The 23,986-nt window shown below is 48.8% G+C and overlaps 1 protein-coding gene across 1 annotated transcript in view; it reads right to left on the bottom strand.

Moving 5' to 3' along the window:
* Positions 1-3,041: 3,041 nt before the first annotated feature.
* The window catches only part of IQGAP3 (IQ motif containing GTPase activating protein 3), a 52,986-nt gene continuing 32,041 nt past the window's right edge, over positions 3,042-23,986 (bottom strand). The window contains exons 20-38 of the mRNA XM_037132642.2: positions 21,572-21,655; positions 21,362-21,433; positions 21,191-21,260; positions 17,203-17,411; positions 16,253-16,405; positions 15,792-15,955; positions 15,232-15,456; positions 14,235-14,375; positions 12,782-12,866; positions 12,075-12,307; positions 11,590-11,722; positions 11,354-11,456; positions 10,551-10,677; positions 9,481-9,568; positions 8,417-8,629; positions 5,830-5,996; positions 5,443-5,544; positions 4,907-5,015; positions 3,042-4,251 (exon numbers count right to left, since the gene is read on the bottom strand). Coding sequence (XP_036988537.2) covers positions 4,126-4,251; positions 4,907-5,015; positions 5,443-5,544; positions 5,830-5,996; positions 8,417-8,629; positions 9,481-9,568; positions 10,551-10,677; positions 11,354-11,456; positions 11,590-11,722; positions 12,075-12,307; positions 12,782-12,866; positions 14,235-14,375; positions 15,232-15,456; positions 15,792-15,955; positions 16,253-16,405; positions 17,203-17,411; positions 21,191-21,260; positions 21,362-21,433; positions 21,572-21,655 — 2,604 coding nt within the window. The 3' untranslated portion in view covers positions 3,042-4,125. The remainder of the gene's footprint in view (positions 4,252-4,906; positions 5,016-5,442; positions 5,545-5,829; positions 5,997-8,416; positions 8,630-9,480; positions 9,569-10,550; positions 10,678-11,353; positions 11,457-11,589; positions 11,723-12,074; positions 12,308-12,781; positions 12,867-14,234; positions 14,376-15,231; positions 15,457-15,791; positions 15,956-16,252; positions 16,406-17,202; positions 17,412-21,190; positions 21,261-21,361; positions 21,434-21,571; positions 21,656-23,986) is intronic.

The raw sequence follows: 23,986 nt of genomic DNA, 5'->3' as shown, positions 1-23,986 counted from the left end.
TCTATAGGACAGGACAGTGTTCAGTCCCCTGAGCCACACCGGTCAGGGTAGGATCCTTCTGTTTTCATCATTTGTCTGAGGTGTCTTTTGATTTCTTCCTTGATCTTGTTGTTAACCCATTCATTGTTTTTTTGTGTTTTTTTTCTACATATTTTATTTATTTATCTTTAGAGGGGAAGGAAAGGAGAGAGGGAAAGAAATATCAATGTATGGTTGCCTCTAGTGTGTCCCCTGCAGGCACCTGGCCTGCAACCCAGGTATGTGCCCTGACTGAAAATCGAACCGAGATTGTCTTGTTTGCAGGCCCACGCTCAATCCACTGAGCCACACCAGCCAGGGCTAACCCATTTATTGTTTAGTAGCATGTTATTTAGCCTCCATGTATTTGTGTGATTTATAGTTTCCTTCTTGTAATTGATTTCTAGTTTTATACCAACATGATCAGAAAAGATGCTTGATACAATTTCAGTCTTTTAAAACTTGAGACTTGTTTTGTGGACTAACATGTGGTCTATCCTGAAAAATGTTTTATGCACATTTGAAAAGAATGTATATTCTGCTGTTTTGGGGTGAAATATTCTAAAAATATCAGTTAAACTCATGTTGTCGGTGTCATTTAAGGCTGCTGGTTCCTTGTTAATTTTCTGTCTTGATGATAGTACCTTTTGATGGCCCAATAATATTCCATTGTATGGACATACCACATTATATTTACTCATTCTTTAATTGATGGACATTTGGATTATTTTTCCATTTGGTTATTATGAATAATGATGTTATGAATATTTGTGTAGAGTTTATATGGACATACACTTTCAATTTTCTTGGGTTTATTGAAAACAGGAGTGGAATTACTAGATCATATGCTGTCCAAAATTTTGAGGAAAACCAAATTGTTTTCCAAACTGGCTCCACAATTTTATAGCCTCTTTGCAACATATAAAGTGTGAGCTCTATGCCCTCACCAACACTTGTTACTGCCAGTTTTACTTTAGCCATCCTCATGGGGATGAAATAGTATCTCATGATTTAATTTACATTTGCTAATGACTAAAGATGAACATTTTTTAATGCGCATAGTAGCCATTTATATATCTTCTTTGGAGAAATAGCTATCCAAATTCTTCGTCCATTTACTTGGATCGTCTTTTTATTTTTGAATTGTAAGAGTTCTCAAACATTTGAGATATAAGTGCTTAATCCAATATATGATTTGTAAATGTTTTCTCCTATTCTGTGTTGTATTTTCATTATCTTGAAGGTGTCCTTTGAAGCACAAGTTCTTCACTTTGACAAAGTCCAATTTATCTATTTTTCCTTGTCACTTGTGGTCTCCTAGGTGGAGACCTAGGAGTCTCCTAGGGAACTTTTTGGTCTCCTAGGGGACCAGTGCCTAACCCAAAGTCTTGAAAACTTGTGTTTTCTTTTAAATTTTTTTTATTGATCCAAGAAACATTGATTAGTTGTGCCACCCATTTATGCACTCATTGGTTGATCCCTGTATGTGCCCTGACCAGGTAGGGATTGAACCCGCAACCTTGGCCTATCAGGACAAAGCTCTAACCAATTGAGCTACCCAGCCAGGCCTTTATCTGTTTTCTTCTGAGCTTTATAGTTTTAGCTCTTACATTTAGGTCTGTAATCCATTTTAATTAATTTAATTTGATCTGTGATCTATGTTTATATATGGTGTGAGGTAGGGATCCAACTTCATTCTTTCATATGTGGATGTCCAGTTGTCACAGCACCATCTGGCAGGACCAGTCTTTCCCCGTTGAATAGTCCTGGCACCCTGCACTTGCATTCTTCACCTCACCAATTGTCCTCCAGAAAGGTTGCACTAGTGTATGCTCCCAACCACGGGAGCCAAGTGCCTGTATCTCAGATTGAGCATTGAAGGGTAGAAAAGGACACTGATAGACTGAAGCTTGTCAGGGACCATCACTTATGGTGGAGGAGTGGGGGTAGGCTTGAAAGAGTGGGTTGAAGGAAGTAGAAATGTTTATTTCAACAGAAAACGCTGGGGAATATAAGTTCTGAATGGGTGGGCTTGAATTTAAAACCCCGTTCTGCCCCTTACCAGCTGTGTAAGGTGTCCCTTACTACCTCAGGTAGTTATGCAACCCTACTTACTTTAGTTACATTGAACAGTGACCACAGACCTTTGTAGAGTTGTTGTGAAGAGTGAATCTATGTAAATATCCCACCCCATGACAGGCCCTCAATAATGGTTGCTATTGTGATATTTCTGTGTGCTGTATGGGGCCAAGATCATGTGACTGTAGGGGAGCATCACAGTGGGATGTTGGAATCACTTGTTGTGAGATTTTAATGACTGATCATGTATAGAAACTTGAATCTACTGACATGTATCACTGTCACCCAGAGCAAGGAAATACTGAAGTCTTTGCTGTGACATGTTAAGAGGGGGGAAAGGATGTGACTGAGACTGAATGTGACAGCAAGACAAATCCCAGGTGACATAATGGAATGGAGTGTAGGGTGGCAGGCTGCAGCGGGCAAACTTGTGCAGGGCCCAACATGGGCTGCTTGGGTAGTTCAGATACCCTCCTCCACAAACTTCCCTCCCTGCTTTCAGCAAACAGAGGGGAGGAGGGTAGCTTTCCTCCTGGAAGGGGGAATTAATGCACTATCTAAGGAGCTGCTGCTCAAGCACCTTTGGTGTCATCACCCAAGGCTCAGGAAAAGAACCTGCTGGAAATGTGTGCAAAATGGGTGGGATAGAACCCAGATTTCTTCTCTTTCTAGCTTTAGTCTTCAGAGTGGCTGATGAAAACAGAATTGAAACCTGAGAATTCCTTCCTATTTTTGCCTGTTCCCTGGGGAGGGAAGGGAGGCATGAATGCCACATCTCATTAAGCTTTTACAAGCTCAGACAGACAGAGTGGTCCTACATGGGAGGCAGGCAGGGAGCTTAGGGAGGCTGTAGGGAGGACTCCCCAGTTCTCTCAGGAAATATCTGTCCGAGACCATGGAGGCCTGCTGCTCTGCACAAATGAAATAAGAGTCAACAACAGATGTGGAGCAATAATGACTTTAATTGAAAAGCAATCAGAAGGGCAACAGGAACAGGAAGTTGGTAGATGTGGGGACAAGAAAGACAGTGGCAGAGACAAGACTGCAGATTACTGAAACTGCCTGGAAGTCAGCTCTAAGGTACAGGAGTCCTGAGGGTAAAAGAGAAAAGGGAAAGGCTGCTTTTTGTGCCACGTGAAATTGAAATAACGAGTGGGACTACTGCCCTTGGCCTAAGGTGACTTCATTTTATCTTTTCAGGTTTTTAAGCTGTCTTTTTATTAAAACTGAATTTATTGGGGTGACCTAAGGTGACTTTAAATACAAGGTATAAAAGATTGGCATAAATATCAGTTTGAGCAAGGGAAATGAGAACTCTTTTTCTGAGCTCAAGAAGATGAGCGAATTAAAACCATGATCCAAAGTGTAAGGCTGGGAGAGAGAATAAATAGCCTAGTGATCCACATATAAAACAGACCATAAACAAAGGAGTGGGATTTGAGGTTAATGGAGGGTCAGCTTGCCTTGCCACCCTGGAGGGTAACAGTGCCAACAGCTCCACGTGGGCATTGCCTCGCACTGTCTGCCCCCTCCTGGGTGTGAGGGTGAGGGGCTGGAGGGTACAAGAGGTCACAGCAGCAGGGTGGCCTGGGCTGCAGCAGGGCAGCCCAGGATTGATGAAGTAGGATTGGGATAGGGAGCACGACTGTGGCCTTGGGGTCTGCAGAGAAGGTAGAGGAAATAAGGCTGCAGGTGCAGTGCATGTAAAATCGGAGTGATCATGGGAGGGCAGCTGCAGACAGGAGTGTAACTGCCTTCCCAGGCCAAAGGGCAGGCTTCTATCCCACCTAGGTTCATGACCTGCCATCTAGCTGGAAAACTATGAGGTTCTGGAACTTAAAAGTCACACAGCTAGACTCTGGGGCGAGGCTGACTTCAGCCAATTAGAGACCCTTCCTGTGGCCAGGTAGACAAACTCTTCCCAGTTAGGGAGCTCTGGGTGTCTGCAGGGAAGCAGAGTAGTGTATTAGGGTTAAAAAAAAAAAAAAAAAAGCATCCAGTGAGATAAGGGCTAGGGTAGCACCACGCTTATTGCCTCTGTCGCTTCTGCAAGAATTTCTTGTTGAGGAGGAAAATTAGAAGGTTCACATTGACCTTGGCCTTGTTGAAGAGTTTCATGACAGCCACACCCTCGTACTGAAGCTGCAAGAGGTCCTAGGAGAAGGGAAAAGGAGGAGTTTAAGTCTTCTTCACCATGGCCCAGCCAGTCTATAAAACATTTTGGAGACTTACGTAGTTGCCCAGTGGCACTGGCCACTGCAATGGGGCACTGAAACCCCACTTCACAGATGAAGAAACCAAGGCCACAGGAGAGGTATAGTGACTTGGCCAAATGCCAATTCAAGCACAGCCATGCCTGAAACAAGTTTTCTCATCCAAAAGGCAAAACAGCAGAGCAAAAGGACTGAGATTTAAAATGACTGCTTTCCTGAACAGCCTCTGACTTAGGCTGGCTTCTTAACCTTCTAGCTTCAGAGCCTGTACACAGGCATGATGCTTCAGAACTGTGCAGAGGGTTAAACGAGACCCCGTGTCAAGTCCCTGACTTGAGACAGGGCTTCAGATACTAATCCTACTTCTGACCCTGCCAGCCCAGGCCGTTCTCTGGATGTTTGGCAGTGGGTGGGGTCTGTGTCAGGGCATGAGGACAGAGGGGCTTGGGCTGCACAGACCCTCACCCTTTTCTTCGGGAACAAACAATACTGATTGGGTGGGGAACACTGCTGATGTCACCTGAGGTAGACCCGTCATTAGGCTAGCACCGAAAGCCTGGCAGGTGCCTTGAGGGATCATGAGGATGTCCTCTCACCTGATAATGAAGCTGAAACCGTTCCATGTCCACACCCAGGAACTTGGCATTTACTTCAAACTTCCCTGCCTCGTCTCCAGGAGTGATGTCAAAGATCACATTTCTAAAGCTGTCAGGAAGAGGATTCCAAATGGGGCCCATTGCCTCTTTCCAGAATCACAGTCCTACTATTCCACCCACTGCCCCTCATCCTGGTCAGTGCGACATGTCACCCAAAGCCCGGACTTCCCCTCTGTCACTCCCAGGGCTCAGCTCTGTGTTCTCCCATTTACTTCTCCTCACCACCCCATGTCTGCCTGGCCCCAGATGTTCTCTCCTCCGGGAATCTTTCCTAGTGCCCTCTGCCTGGGGGCTTCTAGTGCCAGACTACACCCACTGTCTTTAACTTTCTGTCTGGAGAGGTCCTGCCTTCCCCATCATTCTAACAGCTCAAGGCAGGGACCATGTTTCTTCTCCACTCCTACCCGGCCCCCGGCCGAGAGCTCCACCCCCAGGGACAAGAAGGGGCCGACATTCTGCCCTCTAAAGAAACATACTGAGAGGTGGGAAGATCTTCGATTTCCATCAAGACACCCTTGTCCAGGAGCTGGGCAGCAGTGTAATGAAGAGATAGCGGCTTCTTCCCTTTCCCAGAACTCCTGATTGAAAAAAGGCCCCAGAGAATTCATCCAGTAAACTCTTTACCACAAAAGACAGTGTACTTTTCTGTGGCTGGTAGGAAAGAAATTAGACCCTGAGGGAGACTTCTGACTGGTGGGAGACAAAGAAAGGGCTGCACCTGAGCCTAAGACTTCACAAGGGAGATTCAAAGACCTGAGTTAGGAAAGGGCCGTGCTGTGCTGGAGCACGTCTTCTGTTGGTGGAGAATGGGACAAAGGTTGCCATGGGCAGGGTGAGAGGTCACATGGGAAGATAGCACCTACTTGGAGCCAGGGGCCAGGTGGTCCAGGCAGGCCCGGATGTACTGGCTGTAGTAGTCACCCTGCTTCTCATAGAAGGTGGTCTTAGCACTCAGGCCTTGGAGTGTGGCCTGGAGCTTCACCAGCTCTGCCTTCCGCCGCTGCCGGTGCCTGCGCTGGTTACAGATATCCTGTGGTTGGGGAATCAAGGGAGGGAGAGTTGGCCATTCCTGGCAGGAGAACCTCAGGGCCTGACCCAGGCCCAAGAACAACTCACTGTGAGGACCTTAAGGAAAAGAAGGAAGAAGGGGATTTCAAGGCCGTTTTTGTTAGGAGGAGTACAATCACCAGGGCCATCCGAACCTTCAAAGGACGTCTTTAGGACCTTCCCCACCGGGGAGTAACTGTTTCGAGGCTACTTAATTTTTAGTAAAAAATAGTTGTGAGACTTCTGGCCAAGATGGAGGCGTAGGTAGACACACTGTGCCCCGTCGCATACCAAAATTAAGGACAACAAAAATTTAGAAACAAAAAAACGAGAACTGACAGAAAATTGAACTGTACAGAAGTCTGACAACCATTCATCCAGACCAGTAAGAGGGGTGGGGTTGGTGGCTGGCAGAGAGGGGTCACAGCAGGAAAAAGTGGTGTCTGGCAGACTGGCCATGTAGGCGGCGGTTGGCAGACCCCGGCCATAAGGTGGCAACAAGCAGACCCAGTGAGGGCGCAAGGAGGCTGGCTGACCTTGGTCACACATTCTTGCGCAGATAAACCAGGTGAAAACTGGCAGTGAGACAGACCATGCAACTCAGGGAAATAAAGCCTAAAAGCACCGAATGAAAACACTTGCGGTGGTTGAGGTGCCAAGAGAGACTCCCAGCCTCACAGGAGAGTTCGTTGGAGAGACCCACAGGGTCCTAGAACGTACACAAGCCCACCGACCCGGGAACCAGCACCAGAAGAGCCCAATTTGCTTGTGGGAAGCAGGGGAAGGAACTGAAATTAGAGAGAGCTCGGAGCAAGCGCCATTGTTCCATCTCAGACCCCTCCCCTCGTAGTGTCACAACCGAGCCACATGGCTTGCCCTGCCTTGGTGAACACCCAAGGCTCTGCTCCTCAAACATAACAGGCACGACCAGACCTCCCCCTCCCCCCAAAAAAGAGGCTCAAACAGAAGAACAGGTCAAAGCTCCAGAGCTAATACAACTAAGTGACCAAGAGACAGCCAACCTATCAGATGCACAGTTCAAAGTGCTGGTGATCAGGATGCTCACAGAATTCATTGAATTTGGTTGCAAATTAGATGAAAAAATGAAGGCTATGCAAAGTGAAATGAAGGAAAATGCACAGAGAACCAATAGTGATGGAGAGGAAACTGGGACTCAAATCAAGGGAGTGGACCAGAAGGAAGAAAGAAACAACCAAACAGAAAAGAATGAAGAAACAAGAATTCAAAAAAATGAGGAGAGGCTTAGGAAGCTCCAGGACATCTTTAAACATTCCAACATCCTAATTATAGGGGAAGGGGAAGAGGAAGAACAAGAAACTGAAAACTTATCTGAACAAATAATAAAGGAGAACTTCCCCAATCTGGCAAACGAAATAGACTTCCAGGAAGTCCAGGAAGGGGAAGGAAAATAGACTTCCAGGAAGTCTATTTTCCCAACTTCTTCCCAAAGAAGTTGGACCCAAGAAGGAACACACCAAGGCACATCATAATTACATTAGCCAAGATTAAAATGAAGGAGAGAATCCTAGAAGCAGCAAGAGATAAGGGGACAGTCACCTACAAAGGAGTTCCCATCAGACTGTCAGCTGATTTCTCAAAAGACATCTTACAGGCAAGAAGGGGCTGGAAAGAAGTATTCCAAGTCATGTAGTCCAAAGACCTACATCCAAGATTGCTCTATCCAGCAAAGCTTTCATTTAGAATAGAAGGGCAAATAAAGTGCTTCTCAGATAAGATCAAGTTCAAGGAGTTCATCATCACCAAGCCCTTATTATATGAAATGTTAAAGGAACTTATCTAAGAAAAAGAAGATAAAAAAGATGAACAATGAAAGGACAGCAAACTCAGTTATAAGCAAACTAAGCAAACAACTAGAACAGGAACAGAACCACAGAAATGGAGATTACATGGAGGGTTAGCAACAGGGGAGTGGGAGGAGGAGAGGGGGGAAAGGTACAGAGAATAAGTAGCATAGATGGTAGGTAGAAAATAGACGGGGAGGGCAAGAATGGTATGGGAAATGTAGAAGCTAAAGAACTTAAGTCACATGGACATGAACTAAAGGGGGGATGTGGGTGGGAGGGGGTGTGCAAGGTGGAGGGGAATGAAGGGGGGAAAATGGGACAACTGTAATAGCATAATCAATAAAATATATTTAAAAAAACAACAAAAAGAGTTGCATAAATAATGTCCTTTCCTAATTTTAAGACATTTCTTTCAAAAAAGAGCATTTGGAAGTTTCTTGGCCTTCCCCTGGCTGGTGAAAACTTGGGGTGGGCACTTTCCAGGCAGAGGCCTGCCCCTGAGGTTCTATGCAGACACATGCATGCACAAGGGCACACATGTGTGCACAAGCGCATGGCCCCAGGCTCAGGTCATTACCTTGGCCAGTCTGTCCACCAGCCCCTGGTAGCCATCGCTGGCACTGACCAAACCCAGGCTCTCCAGTCGGCGCAGGTTCTGTAGGACACGCCTTTGCTTCTCTGCCAGGGGCAGGAGGGTGCCAGCTGTCAGTGAGCGGTGTCGTCGAAGCAGCTCTGAGTTCTGGGCCTCACAGGCCTGGCGTTGGCACATCAGCCGCTTGTGAACTGCTTCCTGAGGGGCAGAGATTCTGGCTTGAGGCCCTAACGTTCTGCCCCCAGCCAGGGCAGGCCCCGGGGCACCAGATGCAAAGGAAAACTGGGCACTTCAGGGTATCGCTGGGAGAATGCCCTCATAACTCAGCTTCTGGGGGCAAGAGACAGGGTGGCTTGTGAGGAACATCCAGGTATGACATCACAAATTAGAAGGGCCTCATGGAATACCAAGGGGAGTGGAGGCCTGAGTGAGACCCAAATAGAAGTACAGCATAAAGGATGCCTGACAGACTGGCTTTGATTTCCCATCGCTGGAGCTCTGGAGACGGCTCCAGGGTATCTGGGGCATTCCCCTTCTTTCGGGCTGTGTGCTGGGACATGCTTCTACTCGCCATCCCACCTTTTCTCCGGGAAGCCCTGGCCTGGTCTGCACTCCAGCTGGCCCAGTTTGCCCCTTGTTCCCCACCCACTTACCACTTTCCCCTGCCTCTAGGCCTTCAAGCACCCACCCTTTCTACTGAGCACCAGGCCTCTGGTGCTTTTTAAAGCAGTCTGTCCAGATTGTCTCTTGGCATCCCCCACAACACCTAACCTGGTACCAGGGGCTGGTGTCCCTGCAGAGTTCACTCTGGTTTTAGTGAGAAGTGGGGAGGAAGGTGGAGTCCCAGGACCCTGCGGCCTGAGGCTCCAAACAGCTAGGGTTGTTGTTCTCTGCCTATGGGTCTCTGGGGTCAAGGACATAGGCCTTAGTCCTCCAGAGCTCTCATTACCAGTGAGCAGAGATATCTGCTTCTGGCAGACTGTAGGTGGGGTACAGGGGAAGGAATTGGTAGTGTTGGTGGGGTGATGGAGAGATGAATGAGACAGTACCTGTGGGCCAGATGGTGGGAGGGACAGTATCTCCTTGAAGGAGTCTCCAGGGTGGAACTGCATGATGTCAGCCAGCAACTGCTTGGTGCTGCAGGGAGAGGGGGTTGATGGGACAGAGGTAAGGGACAGGGGAAGGGTCTGGACATGAGACTGGCTAGACAGCAGACAGTAAGTGGACCCTGCCTAGTATCATGGCTGCCAGGGACACTAGGGAGGTGGTACAGTGAGGGGGAGTGTGTGTGAGGAGAATGCCAGCCAGGAAGCAGACCCCTGTGATACAGAAGAGCTACCCCGTTCTGAACATACTCTGCCTACAGTGCCCTCCCTTGAAGTGTCTTCCTTTGAGTCCTTTGGTTGAAGCAGGCACTTCCTGTTTTGTGAGACCTTCCCCAACCCAGGTGTCCCTTCTCAGCTGCCAATGTACCAGACACCCGCCTCCTTCTTGGTGGCTCTGGCTGTGTGTTCAGCCCTAGCCTCATCCCGCTGTAAGGTCTTTGATGGCAAGGGGCTGCCTTGCTGGCAGGGAGACTGAGGTAGTGACCTGGCTCGTCTTCTGCCCGGATGAGCAGCCTAGCCCTCTGCGAGTCCGCCCTCACTTTTGCAGAACTGGGGAAACCGAGGTCCATGCCCACTGAGAATCCTGACCATCACTCAGCAACAACAGGGAATTAGAGCTCCAGCCCCACCATCAACTGGCTGTGGACTCTGGGCTAGTCACTTAACCTCACGTTTTTTTCCTCAACTATAAAGCACTTTGTTACTAAGGTTATATGATAGCGCATGAAAAGCATTTGGTAAACAACACACACACACACACAACACATCCATTGTTGCCAGTATCTTAACTATTCCTTTGCCTTCAGCTACAACACAGGTCAGAAGCTGAGGACGCCAGGAGGCAAACAGCTGAGATGGCAGCAAGGGAAATGCCAGGTAGGCCTCAGGGAGAACTTTCTGAAGGACACGAGAGCCCAAAAAGAAGGTGGCGTGGCCACTTCAGTGTAGGCCATTTGACTGGCCTGAGATCCAGAAAGCTCAGGTCAGCAGGGGCCGAGGCCCCTCTCACTCACCTCAGAAGTAGGCTGAGGGCACTGGTATCATCAGCGTCTGTCTCTAGCCCTTCAAATTTGTTGGTAAGTGTCAGGGACACTTCTAGTTTGCTCAGATCCACGCTCCCGTCCGCACCTACATTTCCCCCTGAGGTCAGGTGAGAAATGTGAGACAAGCACACACTTCCACATGTAGAAATAGGGGTGTGGTAGACACACTGCTCTAGCACCCTTCTCCCAGGAAGCCTTCCCACACTGCCCTGGGGCTCTGCCCTGAGCACCAATGGAAGGTGCTTAGAGCTGACCCTCGCATTACGGGGGGGGGGGGAGACACGACGTGCCTCCACAATAGCCTCAGCCTGGGTGCCCTGAGGGTAGGGGGGCTGTACCTCCCTGAGCTCCGAGCTCCTAGCTCTTTCCTATCTGTTCTCATCTCCATTCTGCCTGCCCACCCCCAGAACATGCTTCCTCCCACTCCATAGCTCCTGAAATCCTTCCTTCTTAGGGGAACTTTTGAGACCCCAAACAGGTCCATCTCCCTCCACATCTATCTTATGTGATTTAACCAGCCATTTCTATGATGGTGCTGGGTCTCTCTACTCTTACTCTCCGCCCGCTCTCTCCACAGTAGTGTGTGCCCATGTGTACATCTTCTGGCCAGAGGGGGAGGAAGGACAAGTGTGTAACCAGCTTCCTGGCACAAATTCCAGACTGAACAAAAACTCCAGAAAAGGCACGTGAGCATGCCCTGCTCACCTGCCTCTCCATCCCTACCTTGGGCTCCCTGCAGGCCCCCTGCCGGCCCAACTGGCCCCAGCACGCACCGATGAGATCAGAGACAGTGGGCAGCTCTCCAAGGTCCTCCAGGAGTTCATGTAGAGGGTCATGGTGACCAGGAGCAATCCAGTCCTGGTGCTCCACCAACAGCTGCAGTGTGGAGGAAGCAAAGGAGATGCAGGGCCTGAGCCAGGCCTTCCTTTGAAGGCCAGCCTTCCACCCAATGTGGACTCCCAGGGCCCGGCCCACCTACCCAGCACCCCCTCAGGGTGCAGCTCCTCACCTTGTGTGTGTTGATCAGCTCCCCCACGGTGATGTACACTACAGGTTTAGACACAGCCACTATATCCAAGTACTCATCCACTGCAAAATGCTCTTCTGGCTCTGGCACCTGGCAGGCTCGGCAGATGAACCTCCTGTCTCCACAGGGAGAGTGTGTGAAAGAGTGGGGCAGGGCAGCACCCCACAATGTTCTGTTCCCACAGCCCTTCCTCTGGCCCCTCCAGTGACTGTCCAAGCCAACCCCAAATCTCCAACCTCAGCTCCCACCCCTCTGTCCCGCCCCACCTCTCTCCCAGTTCCCTCAAACCACTTCCTCCAACAGTCCTCTTTTATCTCCACTGGGGAGTCCTTGTAGTAATCTCCCCTCCAGCCCACTATTCTCTTCAGCCCATGCCTCTCTTCCTCATGGGTTCCAGAGAGAAGCAGGATATAAAAGATGAGGAGAAAAAGGGGGTAGGGAGGAACAAGGGTGCTAGGACCCTAGACCTGAACTTGAGGTGTGTCTGCTCCAGATAATCATTCAAGACTTGCAGGTGCTGGCTCTCCCCAGAGAAGGTTTTGCCAGCTGCCGCAAGCTGCAGGAGTTGAGCCACAGCCCCCAGGGTGTGGCGCTGGGGGGTGGCCAGGGCACCGCCTGCAGCCATGGCCACAATGTCAAAGGCGTCAGGGGCCACTACAGCTGGGTTCAGGAAGCGGTAGTACAGGAGGTTCCCTACAACCTGAGGGTAGAGGAGAGCATTCCAGAAATGCTCTGGGGTCTGCCTTGCCAGCCCCAGCCCCAGCCCCAGTCCCAGCCCCAGCCTAACTCCCCTAGTTCACTTGGTTGGAAAGGATCATCTCTATCACTGGGACAATGCTGTCATTTTACAGAAGAGAAAGCAAGACCTAGAGTAGCCTAGCAACTTGCTCAAGGTCACACAGCAAACCTGAGCAAGAGATGGGACTAGAACCCAGATCTCCCGACAAGTCTGTGGTTGTCTGCTCTGTCAGTTCATGTCCCAGTTGCCATTCCATCTGCCAGCTGAAGCCCTGCTGGTAAGCCAGGGTCAATTTACATGGTGGAGAATATTTTCCTTCTTGTGTTTTTACATTTTTAAAGGGTTGATTTGTCCTTTTATCTCAGTCTAGGGGTTCACAGACACCACTGGGGCACAGGAAAGCCCAAGAGGCTGGGAAGGAAGAACAACACTTGCCTTATGGATTTCAGTTTCCGTGGCATTAGGGAACTTCTCTGCCAGAGTCATCTTTAGGACCTTGGCCACATATCGCATCCCGTAGCTGCAAAGTAAGTGAGGTTCTACCAGAGTTCAAGTCATGAGTGCCTGCCTGCCGCTGCCTCCTCAGGCTCGGCCGCAGCAGAGCTGGGCATTAGCACCGGCCCTCTAGAGCTGGCTCCCCAGTGCCTCCTGCAGGCATCTCTGGGCCTCCCCCTTCCTTCCTGCACTGTGCCAGTGACCGAAATGATGCTAGACTCTCATGCTGTTTCCCACCTGACCTGAGAGTCTCTTCTTTGGCCCCTCTAGTTTCCCTGGGGACTCCCCAGATCCCAGTATTCACCCCGCATTTCTCCACAGAGACACTTTTAGCCTGTAGTTTGGGTGTCTGACAGTCACAGCCAGAACCCTGCCCCAAGACAACCCAGGAGTCCCCGAGGTGGCCAACCTTGCTGGTTGTCACAGAGCACCTGTGAGGGGCCTGTCCTGGGAGAGGCAGGGTCCCAGCACAATAAGGAACTTGAGTAGGAGCTCCAGTCCCAACTCTGCCACCACCTGGAGATACCAGTTCGGGCCGTTTTCTTCCCCTTTGAAAGCTGCCCCCTGACCTAGAAGATGGGGATGCTTGCTCTTGCCTTCTGTTTCATAGTGTGTTGTGAGGGTCAAGTGAGATTATGTCTGCGAAAGCGATATGTAATGGTAGAGTGCTGCTCAAACACGCCAGAATTTATTATTATTATTTTTATTATTATCACGGATGTGCCACCTGCAAACTTATTCAAATTTGTTTGAAAGCTATTTCTATCTCCTAGGGTACCAGAGACAGGAATCTACAGCTCACTGCGTCCTTTCCTTTCTGGGCTCCAGGACAATCCTAGCTGCAAGCTCAGCACCCTGCCCTCCAGGTCTGGGGAGCAGAGTTACAGTCTCTGCCAGTCCCTCGCCCGTGTGCCCACCTCGCCCCCCACAGCAGTAAGCACCAGGAAGGCTAGCTGGCTGGCTGGCTGATGACCTAGGCGATAGGCTCACCTTCTCACAGTTTTCAACCATTTATTTAAAAAAAAAACACCTATTAAAGTTTAAGAAAGGAGAGAACCATAAAGTGCTTATTGCTTTGAAGTATTTCTAATTTTTGACTTTGTGGACTGAAGAGCCCTATTATCCCCCATTTATTCTCAGATAATAAAACGCCCCCATAGTCACGTGATGTTCCCTTCTCTGTCTCCAGTGATGTCCTAACAGGTCACACACAGACCTGTGTGCTGTACTCTGGCTCAGTCTCCAGACGAGTGCCCTCTCTCTCCGCCCATGTCCTGGAAGCCCTCGGGCACCCCCGACACATTTCCCTCCCTGTCCTGCCCTACCCACCCAGGATGGCTCTGCTCTTCCCATTGGGACCCGGCCTAGGCTGGGGTGGGGCTGCTGTACATACGGAATTTGGTCCACAGATGAGATGATGGCCAAAAGGAACTTATCAGTCACGGCAAGGAGGGTGCGAATGGAGATGTCCAGTCGTCTCTGGACCTCCGGGTGGCTCAAGGCCTGCTCCAAGGTGACGTTGTAGGGGAGGTGGCTGTGGGCAGAGAGAGACGAGGTTATCAGCCAGAGCCCCTCCCATGGCTGCCCCTGCTCAAAGCTCTCCCCGTTAAACTCTCACCTAACAATAGCACCTCACACATACTCATTTGCAAAGGGCAGCCCAGCCTGCTTATGGGGATCAGGCCAGAATAAGAGAAAGGACTCAGAGAGAACTAGAGCCATAGGAGTGGAAGGTGAAGAAGAATGAGCTGGAATATCCACAGGGAGCTGGAAGAGTGCAGAAGGGAATGAAGAACCTGGAGTCTGTGGAAAGACCCCCAAAGAAAATGGAGGACACCATCCGTTTGCATCTAGTCTTTTGCAATTAGGGCCTTGCAGTCGCCCCATCAACAAGCCTGTGTACCACCAGGAGAAGCCACCAGCATTGCCTGCTTTCCTCAGTGTCTCCATTTCCCTAGTACCTATGCACTTGAGTAATGCCTCCAATCTATAAGACTGACCTATTTCTCTATCTCATTTGCCTATTCATTTGTAAATCTGAATATTCATCGATACCCCTATAAATAAAGAGTCCATATTCCAACTTCCAGCAAGTCTGACATATCATTTGTAAGCACTGACATAGCGATTAAACAAGCTTACATATTTATCTGTGCTGCTCATTCTATGTTAGCACACCAGGTCCAATGTCACTTACATCAGTTCCATGTTAATTACCAGAGGGGTTTGAAAGCTACCTTATTTCATCCTATGGGGCTGGTGTCATGTTTTCATAAATCAGCATGCTCATTTATATGCCACCTTCAAAGCACACCCAAGCGTCCTCAGTGAGGTCCAAGACAGAGCTGATGAAAGAGGGCTCTCCCTCTGTCCTCTGTCTGTCTGCTCACGTGCGCTTCCCCGTCTGGGCCTCCGTCTGGTTGATCCAGCTCTTGTAGATGTGAACAGGGTCTGTGTGGATGCTCAGCGTCTTGTCCTCCAGCACGTCCTGGATGACCTTGCCCAGGATCTCCATCAGGGCACTCTGTCCACGCCCATTACGGTAAAATCTCACCACCAGCCTCACCACAGTGGGGTTGCCTGTCACCATGTCCAGGGGCTGTTCCACCTTTGACCTGTGGTTCAAGAGGTCATTGAAAGTAGCCTCCTTTGTATAGGACAAATATTGCCTTTTCTTTTTGAGATGGTGGCTCTTGAAGCCTGCTCTGGTGCCCCTCCTCTTAAAAATGTCCTACCTTTGTCTCATCTTTGTGATAACATGTCCACCCCTGTCCACCCACTGTGCTGTCCTAGGACATTTCTTGTTGTCACTCCACTGGAGGCACAGAAAAGAAGTCTTCTGATTACATTCCTACCCTCAAACCTCAACAAATTGCTACCTTGTGAAGGTACCAACGGTGGCACCTCTTAACCTACTCTCTTTCCATTCCTTTGCATCTGGAAAACCTACCTGATTTCCTCCTGAAGTGCTGTCTTGAACAGCTGGAGGAGGAGATAGGCCTCACGGTGGTTGGAGGCATAGTTGTACAGGCTGAAAATCACTGACTCCATGAACTTCGTGGTTTTGTTCTGTGGCATCAGAAAGATCAGCTTGGACAGGTAGATGGGTTGAGTCTGCAAGCAACGGGGGAAATGAGAATGGCTGCTCATGCACCTTGAGGACTAGTGATCAGATAAAGGAAGGTCTTCCTGATGGGGACTTGCGATGGCGGAAACACTGTCACACTTTCTCAGGGGTACTGGAAACCTTTCAGACAAAATGGAGGAAACAGTCTCTTAGGGAGTAAGGCATTCATTAGGGTTATAGAAAAGGACATCTCACATGGAGGCAAAAGCACAGGCACAAAAGCCTCAAGGTCCAAGACCCTCAGGAGATGGTGAAGACCTCTCCTTCCAAAGTCCTCTGCTCACCTGGAGCAGGTAAAAGAGGTGTTGGTAAGCTTCTAATTTCTGCCGTTTCTCTTTGCTCAGCGACTTTAGTCCCTTCTGCTTGTCCAGAACCATCATATCCGACAGCTGTTCCTTATTCTTCTTGGTCAGCTTCTTGCAGTGGGAGACCACCTCCTGCAGGGGTGGGGAGTTGATACAACCAGCCCAGGCCAGCCTGGGGCACAGAACATATGGTCTAAAATCAGTGCCTGGAAGAGCCAGGGCTTTCAGCTGTTCAAGGTATTTGAGGCACAAGCCAAGGGAGACACACAGTTCCAGGGTGAGGAAGAGCCCCTCCTCCTACCCCGAAACTCCACCTGCCACCCTTGCTCTCACAGGGTGAGTCCCCAAAGAGAACTAACTGCGTTGCCAGGCTGAGACATAATGCCTACTGGATTTGCTTTTAGTTCTTCTACTAAAAAAAAAATTTCGAGCAAGACTTTATTTGAACCAAAACTGACAACGATTGCTGGGAAACAAGATCTAAAACACTCCCATTAGTCCTTATTGAACTGCTGCATAAATTTAAGTGGAGATACTGTTTCTACCCAGTCCTTGCATATTTGTGTGTTAACTTACAGTTTAAGGAGCTTTTGCATCCATCTCTACATTTGGTCTGGTGAGGTGGGCCCCGATTATCCCCACTTTACTAATGAGGAAACAGACTTCACAGTTAAATGACCAGCCCATAGTACCACCACTAAGAATCAGCAGAACCAGACATTTCAATTTTATGTCCAGTGTTCTTTCTACTGTATCACGTGTGCTCAACAAATTACTAGAATAAAAGAGGATGCCTAGGTTATGGACCTGAGCCAGGTGATGAAATCCAGACATTTAAAAGTATTGGATTAGCAACCACAGAATGTCCAGTAGCACTGCTTCAAAAGTAGCTAGATTTGGGAAAGAGGGTGGGCTGGTAGGCCCCTCACCTGCAGGGTGATCCGGTTCTTCACCAACAGGCCAATCTTGACATCCATGAGGTTGAGGTCCTGTTCCAGCTGCTGGTTGGACCGGATCTTTCTGACCACCTCTTCTTGAAGCTTTAGCAGCTCTGCCTCAGCCAAGAAGTCCTGCTGGCTTTGATTCAAGAGGTGGACAAATCTGCATACTACTCTGAGAGGGGGATGGGACGTATGGACTGGAAGGGAAAAAGCATCAGGATTAGACATGCCCTCATCAGAAGCTTCGCCGCCCACCCCCTACCCTTGTAATCCCACCCTGTCCCCATTCTGATTGCGGCCAGCAGGCCCCCAAACCCCAGTCCTTTTCTAGTTGGTTGTGCTTTAGGTGGTGGACAATAGGCAGCCCCCCAGCAGCCCCCCAGCAGCCCTGTTCCTGAACTCCTTATCTTATAACAAGGTATAACATAAGAGATGTTCTTCCCCTGCCTGTGGATTCATCCCCAACCTAGGCCTATCCCAGTGACCTCCACACCAAAGTCAGAGCCCTAGCTCCCTCAGATGATCTCCTGGGCCCTCCTATTCCGATTTACTACTTACTCTTACTGATCCAAATCCCAACTTCACCTCCACTTAACAGCCTCTACTCAACCCTACCTACCCCTCACACAACCCCCGTCAGGAGTGTCTAACACAGGACGAAGCAGGCGTGCCCAGTGAGTTTTATAACACAGGGAGGTCAGAGGTAGATGATTTCTCCTGGAATCACTTTTGGAATGGGTATTTGAGCAAAGAGAAGCCTCTGAGCAAAGCTACATGGAATAGCAACGAAACTACATTTAATGTTCAGTACGGAACAGAAACTGTTTTACATACTTAAAACAACCCCATGAGGTCAGTATACTAAAACCAATTGATGAAATCACTGAGGCACAGAAAGGGTAAGCAACTTAACTTATTTATACAGCTAGTAATAAATGAAAGTCAGATTTAAACAATGAATAAAACGAGGCCCTGTCCAATAAGATAACTAGATAAGGAAACCACAATTCACAACCGTGTAGTTAGTGATTTCAGAGGTGTGAAAATGGGGAGCTTTGGGGAAACATAAACAGGCCACCCAAACCCTCCTGGGGAGTGAAGAAGGCTTCCTGGAGGGGGTAAGGCTCTCAACCTGATGTCTGAAAAGGCAGTAAGAGCAAGCAAACATGGATGGCTGTTTCAGGAGGTGCCAGAAGTCCCTCATGTCTGAAGCACAGTGCAGAGGGTGCAGGTGGTGAGGGACAAAGCCAGGGGGCAGTGTGGTCAGAAATACAGGGAAAGGCTGGAGCACAGAGAGCCTTGGACGCTGTGGTTGGGAAACTAGACTTCTACCAAGGGCAATGGGGTTCACCGACAGGACTTACACAGGAGAGTGACCAGATCACATGGACAGGTTTTGTGGATTAATCTGGTTGCTGCATGCAGGGCAGGTCTCGGACAAGTGAAGAATGGTAGAATTGAAAACAACTAAAGGCATCTTGAAATACAGTACATTAACTCATTTAACCCTCAAAACAACCCTACAAGACAGGTACTATCCTTATCTGCATTTTACAAATGAGAAAACCAAGGCAGTAAATAAGTCAAGTAACTTGCCTAGAGCCACATAGCAAGTGGCCCTAGGGCTAGTAAGTGGCAGCGCTGAGTAGAGCTTGGGATAATGAAAGTGGGAGACAGAACTGAGAAAAGAAAGTTCTTTACCAAGCCACATCATAATCACATTAGCCAAGATTAAAATGAAGGAGAGAAACCTAGAAGCAGCAAGAGATAAGGGGACAGTCACCTACAAAGGAGTGCCCATCAGACTGTCAGCTGATTTCTCAAAAGAGACCTTACAGGCAAGAAGGGGCTGGAAAGAAGTATTCCAAGTCATGAAATCCAAAGACCTACAACCAAGATTGCTCTATCCAGCAAAGCTTTCATTTAGAATGGAAGGGCAGATAAAGTGCTTCTCAGGTAAGATCAAGTTCAAGGAGTTCCTCATCACCAAGCCCTTATTATATGAAATGTTAAAGGGACTTATCTAAGAAAAAGAAGATAAACATGAAAAGTGAAAGGACAGCAAACTCAGTTATTAACAACCACACCTAAAACAAAAGCAAACTAAGAGGACAGCTAGATCAGGAGTGGAAACATAGAAATGAAGATCTCATGGAGGGTTAGCAACAGGGGAGTGGGAGGAGGAGAAGAGGGGAGAAGGTACAGAAAATAAGAAGCATAGATGGTAGGTAGAAAATAGATAGGGGGGGCAAGAATAGTATGGGAAATATAGAATCTAAAGAACTTGAGACACATGGTCATAAACTAAAGGGGGTGGTGGTGGGGGATGGGTATGTAGGGTGGAGGGGAATGAAGGGGGGAAATAGAACAACTGTAATGGCATAATCAAACAAATTTTTTAAAGAGAAAAAAGAAAGTTCTTTAGCCCTGACTACTGTGTCTCGGTGCGTTGGGTGTTGTTCTGCAAACCAACAAGTTGACAGTTGATTCCTGGTCAGGGCACACACCTGGGCTGGGGGCCAGGTCTCTGGGCTGGGGGTGAGTGAGAGGCAGCCAACCGATGTTTCTCCCCCCCTTCCCTCCCCCTCCCTAAGGAAAAATCCCACAAAAACAGACAAACAAAAAAGAACCCACTTAAAAAAAAAGAAAGTTCTTTCAGGAAAACTATAAACTAAAGAAAGGAAAAAGAAGATAAAGCACAGCTAGGACAGTGTTATCAGCGCACAGAAAGAGAAAGAATAGTTAAGGGCCAGGCTGGGCAAAAGTAAGGAGGAAAAGCAGCTGGCTGTCTGGAAGCACATGGGCTAAGTGTCCATGGCCAGAAGAAACAGGAGGTGCCCCTGAAGGTAGGACAGGGTGAAACAAGGGACTAAGGAGGTGAAGAAGATGACTCCCAAACAGTATATTCAACTTGGAGCTCAGGAGTGTAACCTCAGGCCCAGAAAGAAAAAGGGCCAACTTTTCCAGGAATCCAAGAGCCAGTGGGGAACCTAGAGATGGACCATTAGTCCACCTCACAACGAGGAGGAGGACCTCCAAGGCTGGGCTTCTGGGCTTTGAACAAGAGCCAAGAGGAGCCTAGAAGGACCTCTTTGAATGTATGCCCCACCCTGATCAATGTGGCTCAGTTGGTTGGGCATTGTCCCGGAAAGCGAAGGGCTGCCAGTTTGATTCACAGTCAGGGAACATGCCTGGGTTGCAGGTTTGGCCGCGCTTGATGTTTCTCCCTCACATCTATGTTTCACTTGTTCTCTTTCTCCCTCCCTTCCCCTATAAGCAAGCGAACAAACAAAACAAAACAAAACAAAACAAAACAAAATAAAATAAAGAGTGCCCCACTACTTCACCTGGATTCCTGTGCGCTGCGCCAGAGGTTGGGAGGTAGAAGGGTCATAGGCAGGGAGAGGGCAAAGTGGGAGAAGGCTAGAACTCCAGGGAGAGGAAAAAGAACCTTTTCTTTTTTTGTGGATTTAGTGGTAGCAACAGAAGATAATTAAAGCTTAATATATAATGAAATTGGTTAGAAGAGCTGTCCCTGTGACCAGGCTTTTTGTTATTGGGGTGGCAGGGTGGCTTTTGTTACTACCCGTTTGACATTCTTGCACAAGAATGGAGGAGGACTTATACCCCCCTTACCTGCTATGCAGCCCCAGGAGGGATATCTAGACCTGCCTGACTCTGGGGGATCTCTATCTCCTCCATTAAACTGGGGGATCCCCAAAGACAGGGGCACACTTCCTCACTGTTCTGCCCACTCCAGGTCCCAAGGCATACTCAAGGTTTGCTGTCAATGAGAAAAAAGGGCTCAAGAAGGCCAGGAAACTTCTCCAAGGTCCCATTTTGTAAGTGGTGGGTAGTATGACTCTCTCCCTTGCTGACGGTTGGAAACCATCAGACTTGCCCAGTGGAAACTTATAGACGGCGGAGGGAAACCAGGCAGTTCACTCACAATGCAGAGAAAGATCAGGCAGCTTACCTAACCTCCTATAGTCATCTCGGGCTTTCCTGGCTCGGAAAAATGCCTGGATCTTCATAACAGAGTTAACCTGTCATGAACACAGATAGAAAAAAGGTCACTGGCTGCCTATGCCCAGGTTTCACCAGTGAAAGTCAAGTATAGAGACAAGGGGAGCAGAAGGACCCTCACATTCCTCCGGAAGTAGTTTAGACGCCCCTGGTATTGCCTTCGAACTGCCCACATCCGGGCCCAAGCTTGAATCTGAAAAAAAGAGACACAATGCCCTCAGATCCAGGACAATTCAGCCATCTCCAAAGATCACGAGTTGGTGAGAGGACTAAAAGTTGTACTCAGAGGATCTTTCCAGAGAAAGGAACCTGCCCAAATCATGACAGCTACCTTGATTACAGCATCTACGTTTGCTTTTAAATACTGCAGCCGTTCCAAGTAAATCTTCCGTTGTCTGTAACCCCGCCAATGAGCCTGTGCATCAGGAGAGAAAAAGAAGTAACCTTGGCTGGTCCCTGTTGGCCTGAGGTTTGTGGAAAAGCCTTATCCTGGGCTCTCCAGGGAAGGGTGGGATCAGGCAAGCAGAGGGGGAAGGGGAAACTCGTCCTGTTCTCAAAGAATTTCCAGTTCCAGGGGGAGACCAAATCCCTGCACATAGCCGGCCATGCCCTCTGCCACACTCCCTAGTACCAGCTCGCATGTACCCACTAGACAGTGGAGCACACACATCCACACTAACACCTCCTCACAGAAACTCAACTGTAAGATACAGTTGCTTAAAATAAATTAATAAAGCATACACCACCGCACCAACTTCACCAAACCATGCACCATATCCCTCCAAAACACACTCACCCACCCGTTTGGAATCCACCCCATCCAAACACCACACACCCTCACATTCACCTGGGAAGGCACACAGTGGCAAGGTTTGCAAGCGTGCACAGGCGGAGCTGTGTGCCCACCATCTCTACCAATGGGCAGCAGGTCACTAAAACTCTTGTAACTCACACTTCTCCTTACAACTCTACCATACAGCTCCCCACACCAGCTCTAAATAACCAAGGTCTCCAGTAATTCAGCTGCCAGTCTGATGGCCTTCCCGTCACTGGTCGGCTACAAAGGGTTCAAGTGACCATCTCCTCCATAAACCACACTTTCTTTGGTCTCCAAGACATAAATCTCATGGCTCCTTCCTATTCTGTCTTTTTCCTAGGGGCTTCTTCCCTTTCACCCCAAGTTTGTGTGACATTAATTTTCCTGAAGAACCACTTGGACTCTCTCAGACCCAAAGTTCCTAACCACACTTCCATCTGACTTTCCACCGCTCCCTACCTTCTTAAGGATTCTAGCCACATCAGACATTTCACTTTCTCTTAAACATGCTTTATGATTTTCTGCCCCTGAATCTTTGTTTATATGCCCACCCTCACCCCCAGCCTTATCTCCCCTCTGAAATCCTTCCTGAGTTTCAGGGCCCATGTCAAATATCTCTTGGGCACTGCAGTCCTGGAGAGCACGCTACCACTGACAATGTCAGTTTGGCGGGTTCTGTGTATCCCCTTTCAGTCAATTGTCCTCCTAGCCCTTCCCAAAGGCCAGGCTTCCCTAGCCTGAGGATTACACTGTCCATCCATTGGGACAGGATGTAAGACACGGCTTGGCTCCATGACACCAGCTGCCTGTTCCTCTTAGAGTGTAGAGGCCAGAAGAACCCATTTCCAAGTCTTTCCTTTCCTCTGCTACTCCAGGTACTGCCTGGCATACTCTCTGCACAGCTGCTGGAGTGAAAGGCAAAAGTCTCTCTGCTCTTGCCCCCACCCACTTCACGTGGCTCCTCCTTAAAGAGGCCGCCTCCCAGTCTAGATTGGTTGGAATTCAGGACTCTGAGGTCTTGGCAAAGGTCAGAGCTTTCAGGAGATTAGTCTCAATACAGCCAAGAGGGCTCATTTCTGACCCTCCTCCACGGGCGGAGGGCAGCGGGCCTGAGGTTCTGTATCCCCTCTGCCTGCCTCCCACAACCTAGGCCAGATCCCACACAGCACCAGTGCTGGTAGCAAATGACTCTGTTCTCCTCCCACTGTTGGTGTGGCTTTTTGGCTCCTTGGAATTGGCCTGAAATCCCAGTCTGGGCTCATAGGAGGGAATCCCTGTGTTTAAGGCCACTAAATGTTGTTACTAAGACTCTGTATTGAGTTCTTGGACTAAGGCCCTGAAATTTAGTGACTCACAGTGGCTACTAGTGATGGAGTGCCTACTATACTCAGTGCCACATGGAACCGTCCTACTCAACTGTCAGAGGAGGCAAGCACTACCGTTGTAAACTGAGTGCTACAGACGGCTTAGGTAGGATGCCCAGAGTCTTAAGACCCAGAAACAGTAGGACCAAGGAGGCAAACTTCAGCCTCTGACTCCAAAGCCTGAGCCACCCACATGACCTAGATCATAATCCATAATTGAGGGCCGCTGAGTGTCAGCCTGTGCACCTGTCTCCCTGGGATGCTCTGGGGCTTTCTGTCTCTTCTATCAGTGTTTAGCATCAGTTGTATTCCAGTTCCTGTGAGGGGAGAGATGTGATCAATCAGTCAGCTGTGTCTCACACCTATCTGTGCCCCTCCAGATACTGGGCATTCAGAAATGTTCATTAAATAAAGTCTCTTTACACTGCCAACATCTCCATGAGGCCCTCCAGGTCGCATCTACCTGAGAAAGTCTCTGTGTTCACCTCCCATCATTCCTGGCTTATAAAGTGCTCGGGCCTGGGGCCTATCTTTCTTTTTCATTTTTTAAAAAATATTTTATTTA

The sequence above is a fragment of the Artibeus jamaicensis genome, unplaced genomic scaffold (genome assembly GCF_021234435.1).
Source record: "Artibeus jamaicensis isolate MK-2021 breed Jamaican fruit bat unplaced genomic scaffold, CSHL_Jam_final contig_447, whole genome shotgun sequence".
NCBI lineage: Eukaryota > Metazoa > Chordata > Mammalia > Chiroptera > Phyllostomidae > Artibeus > Artibeus jamaicensis.
This window is presented reverse-complemented; position numbering and strand designations above follow the sequence as displayed.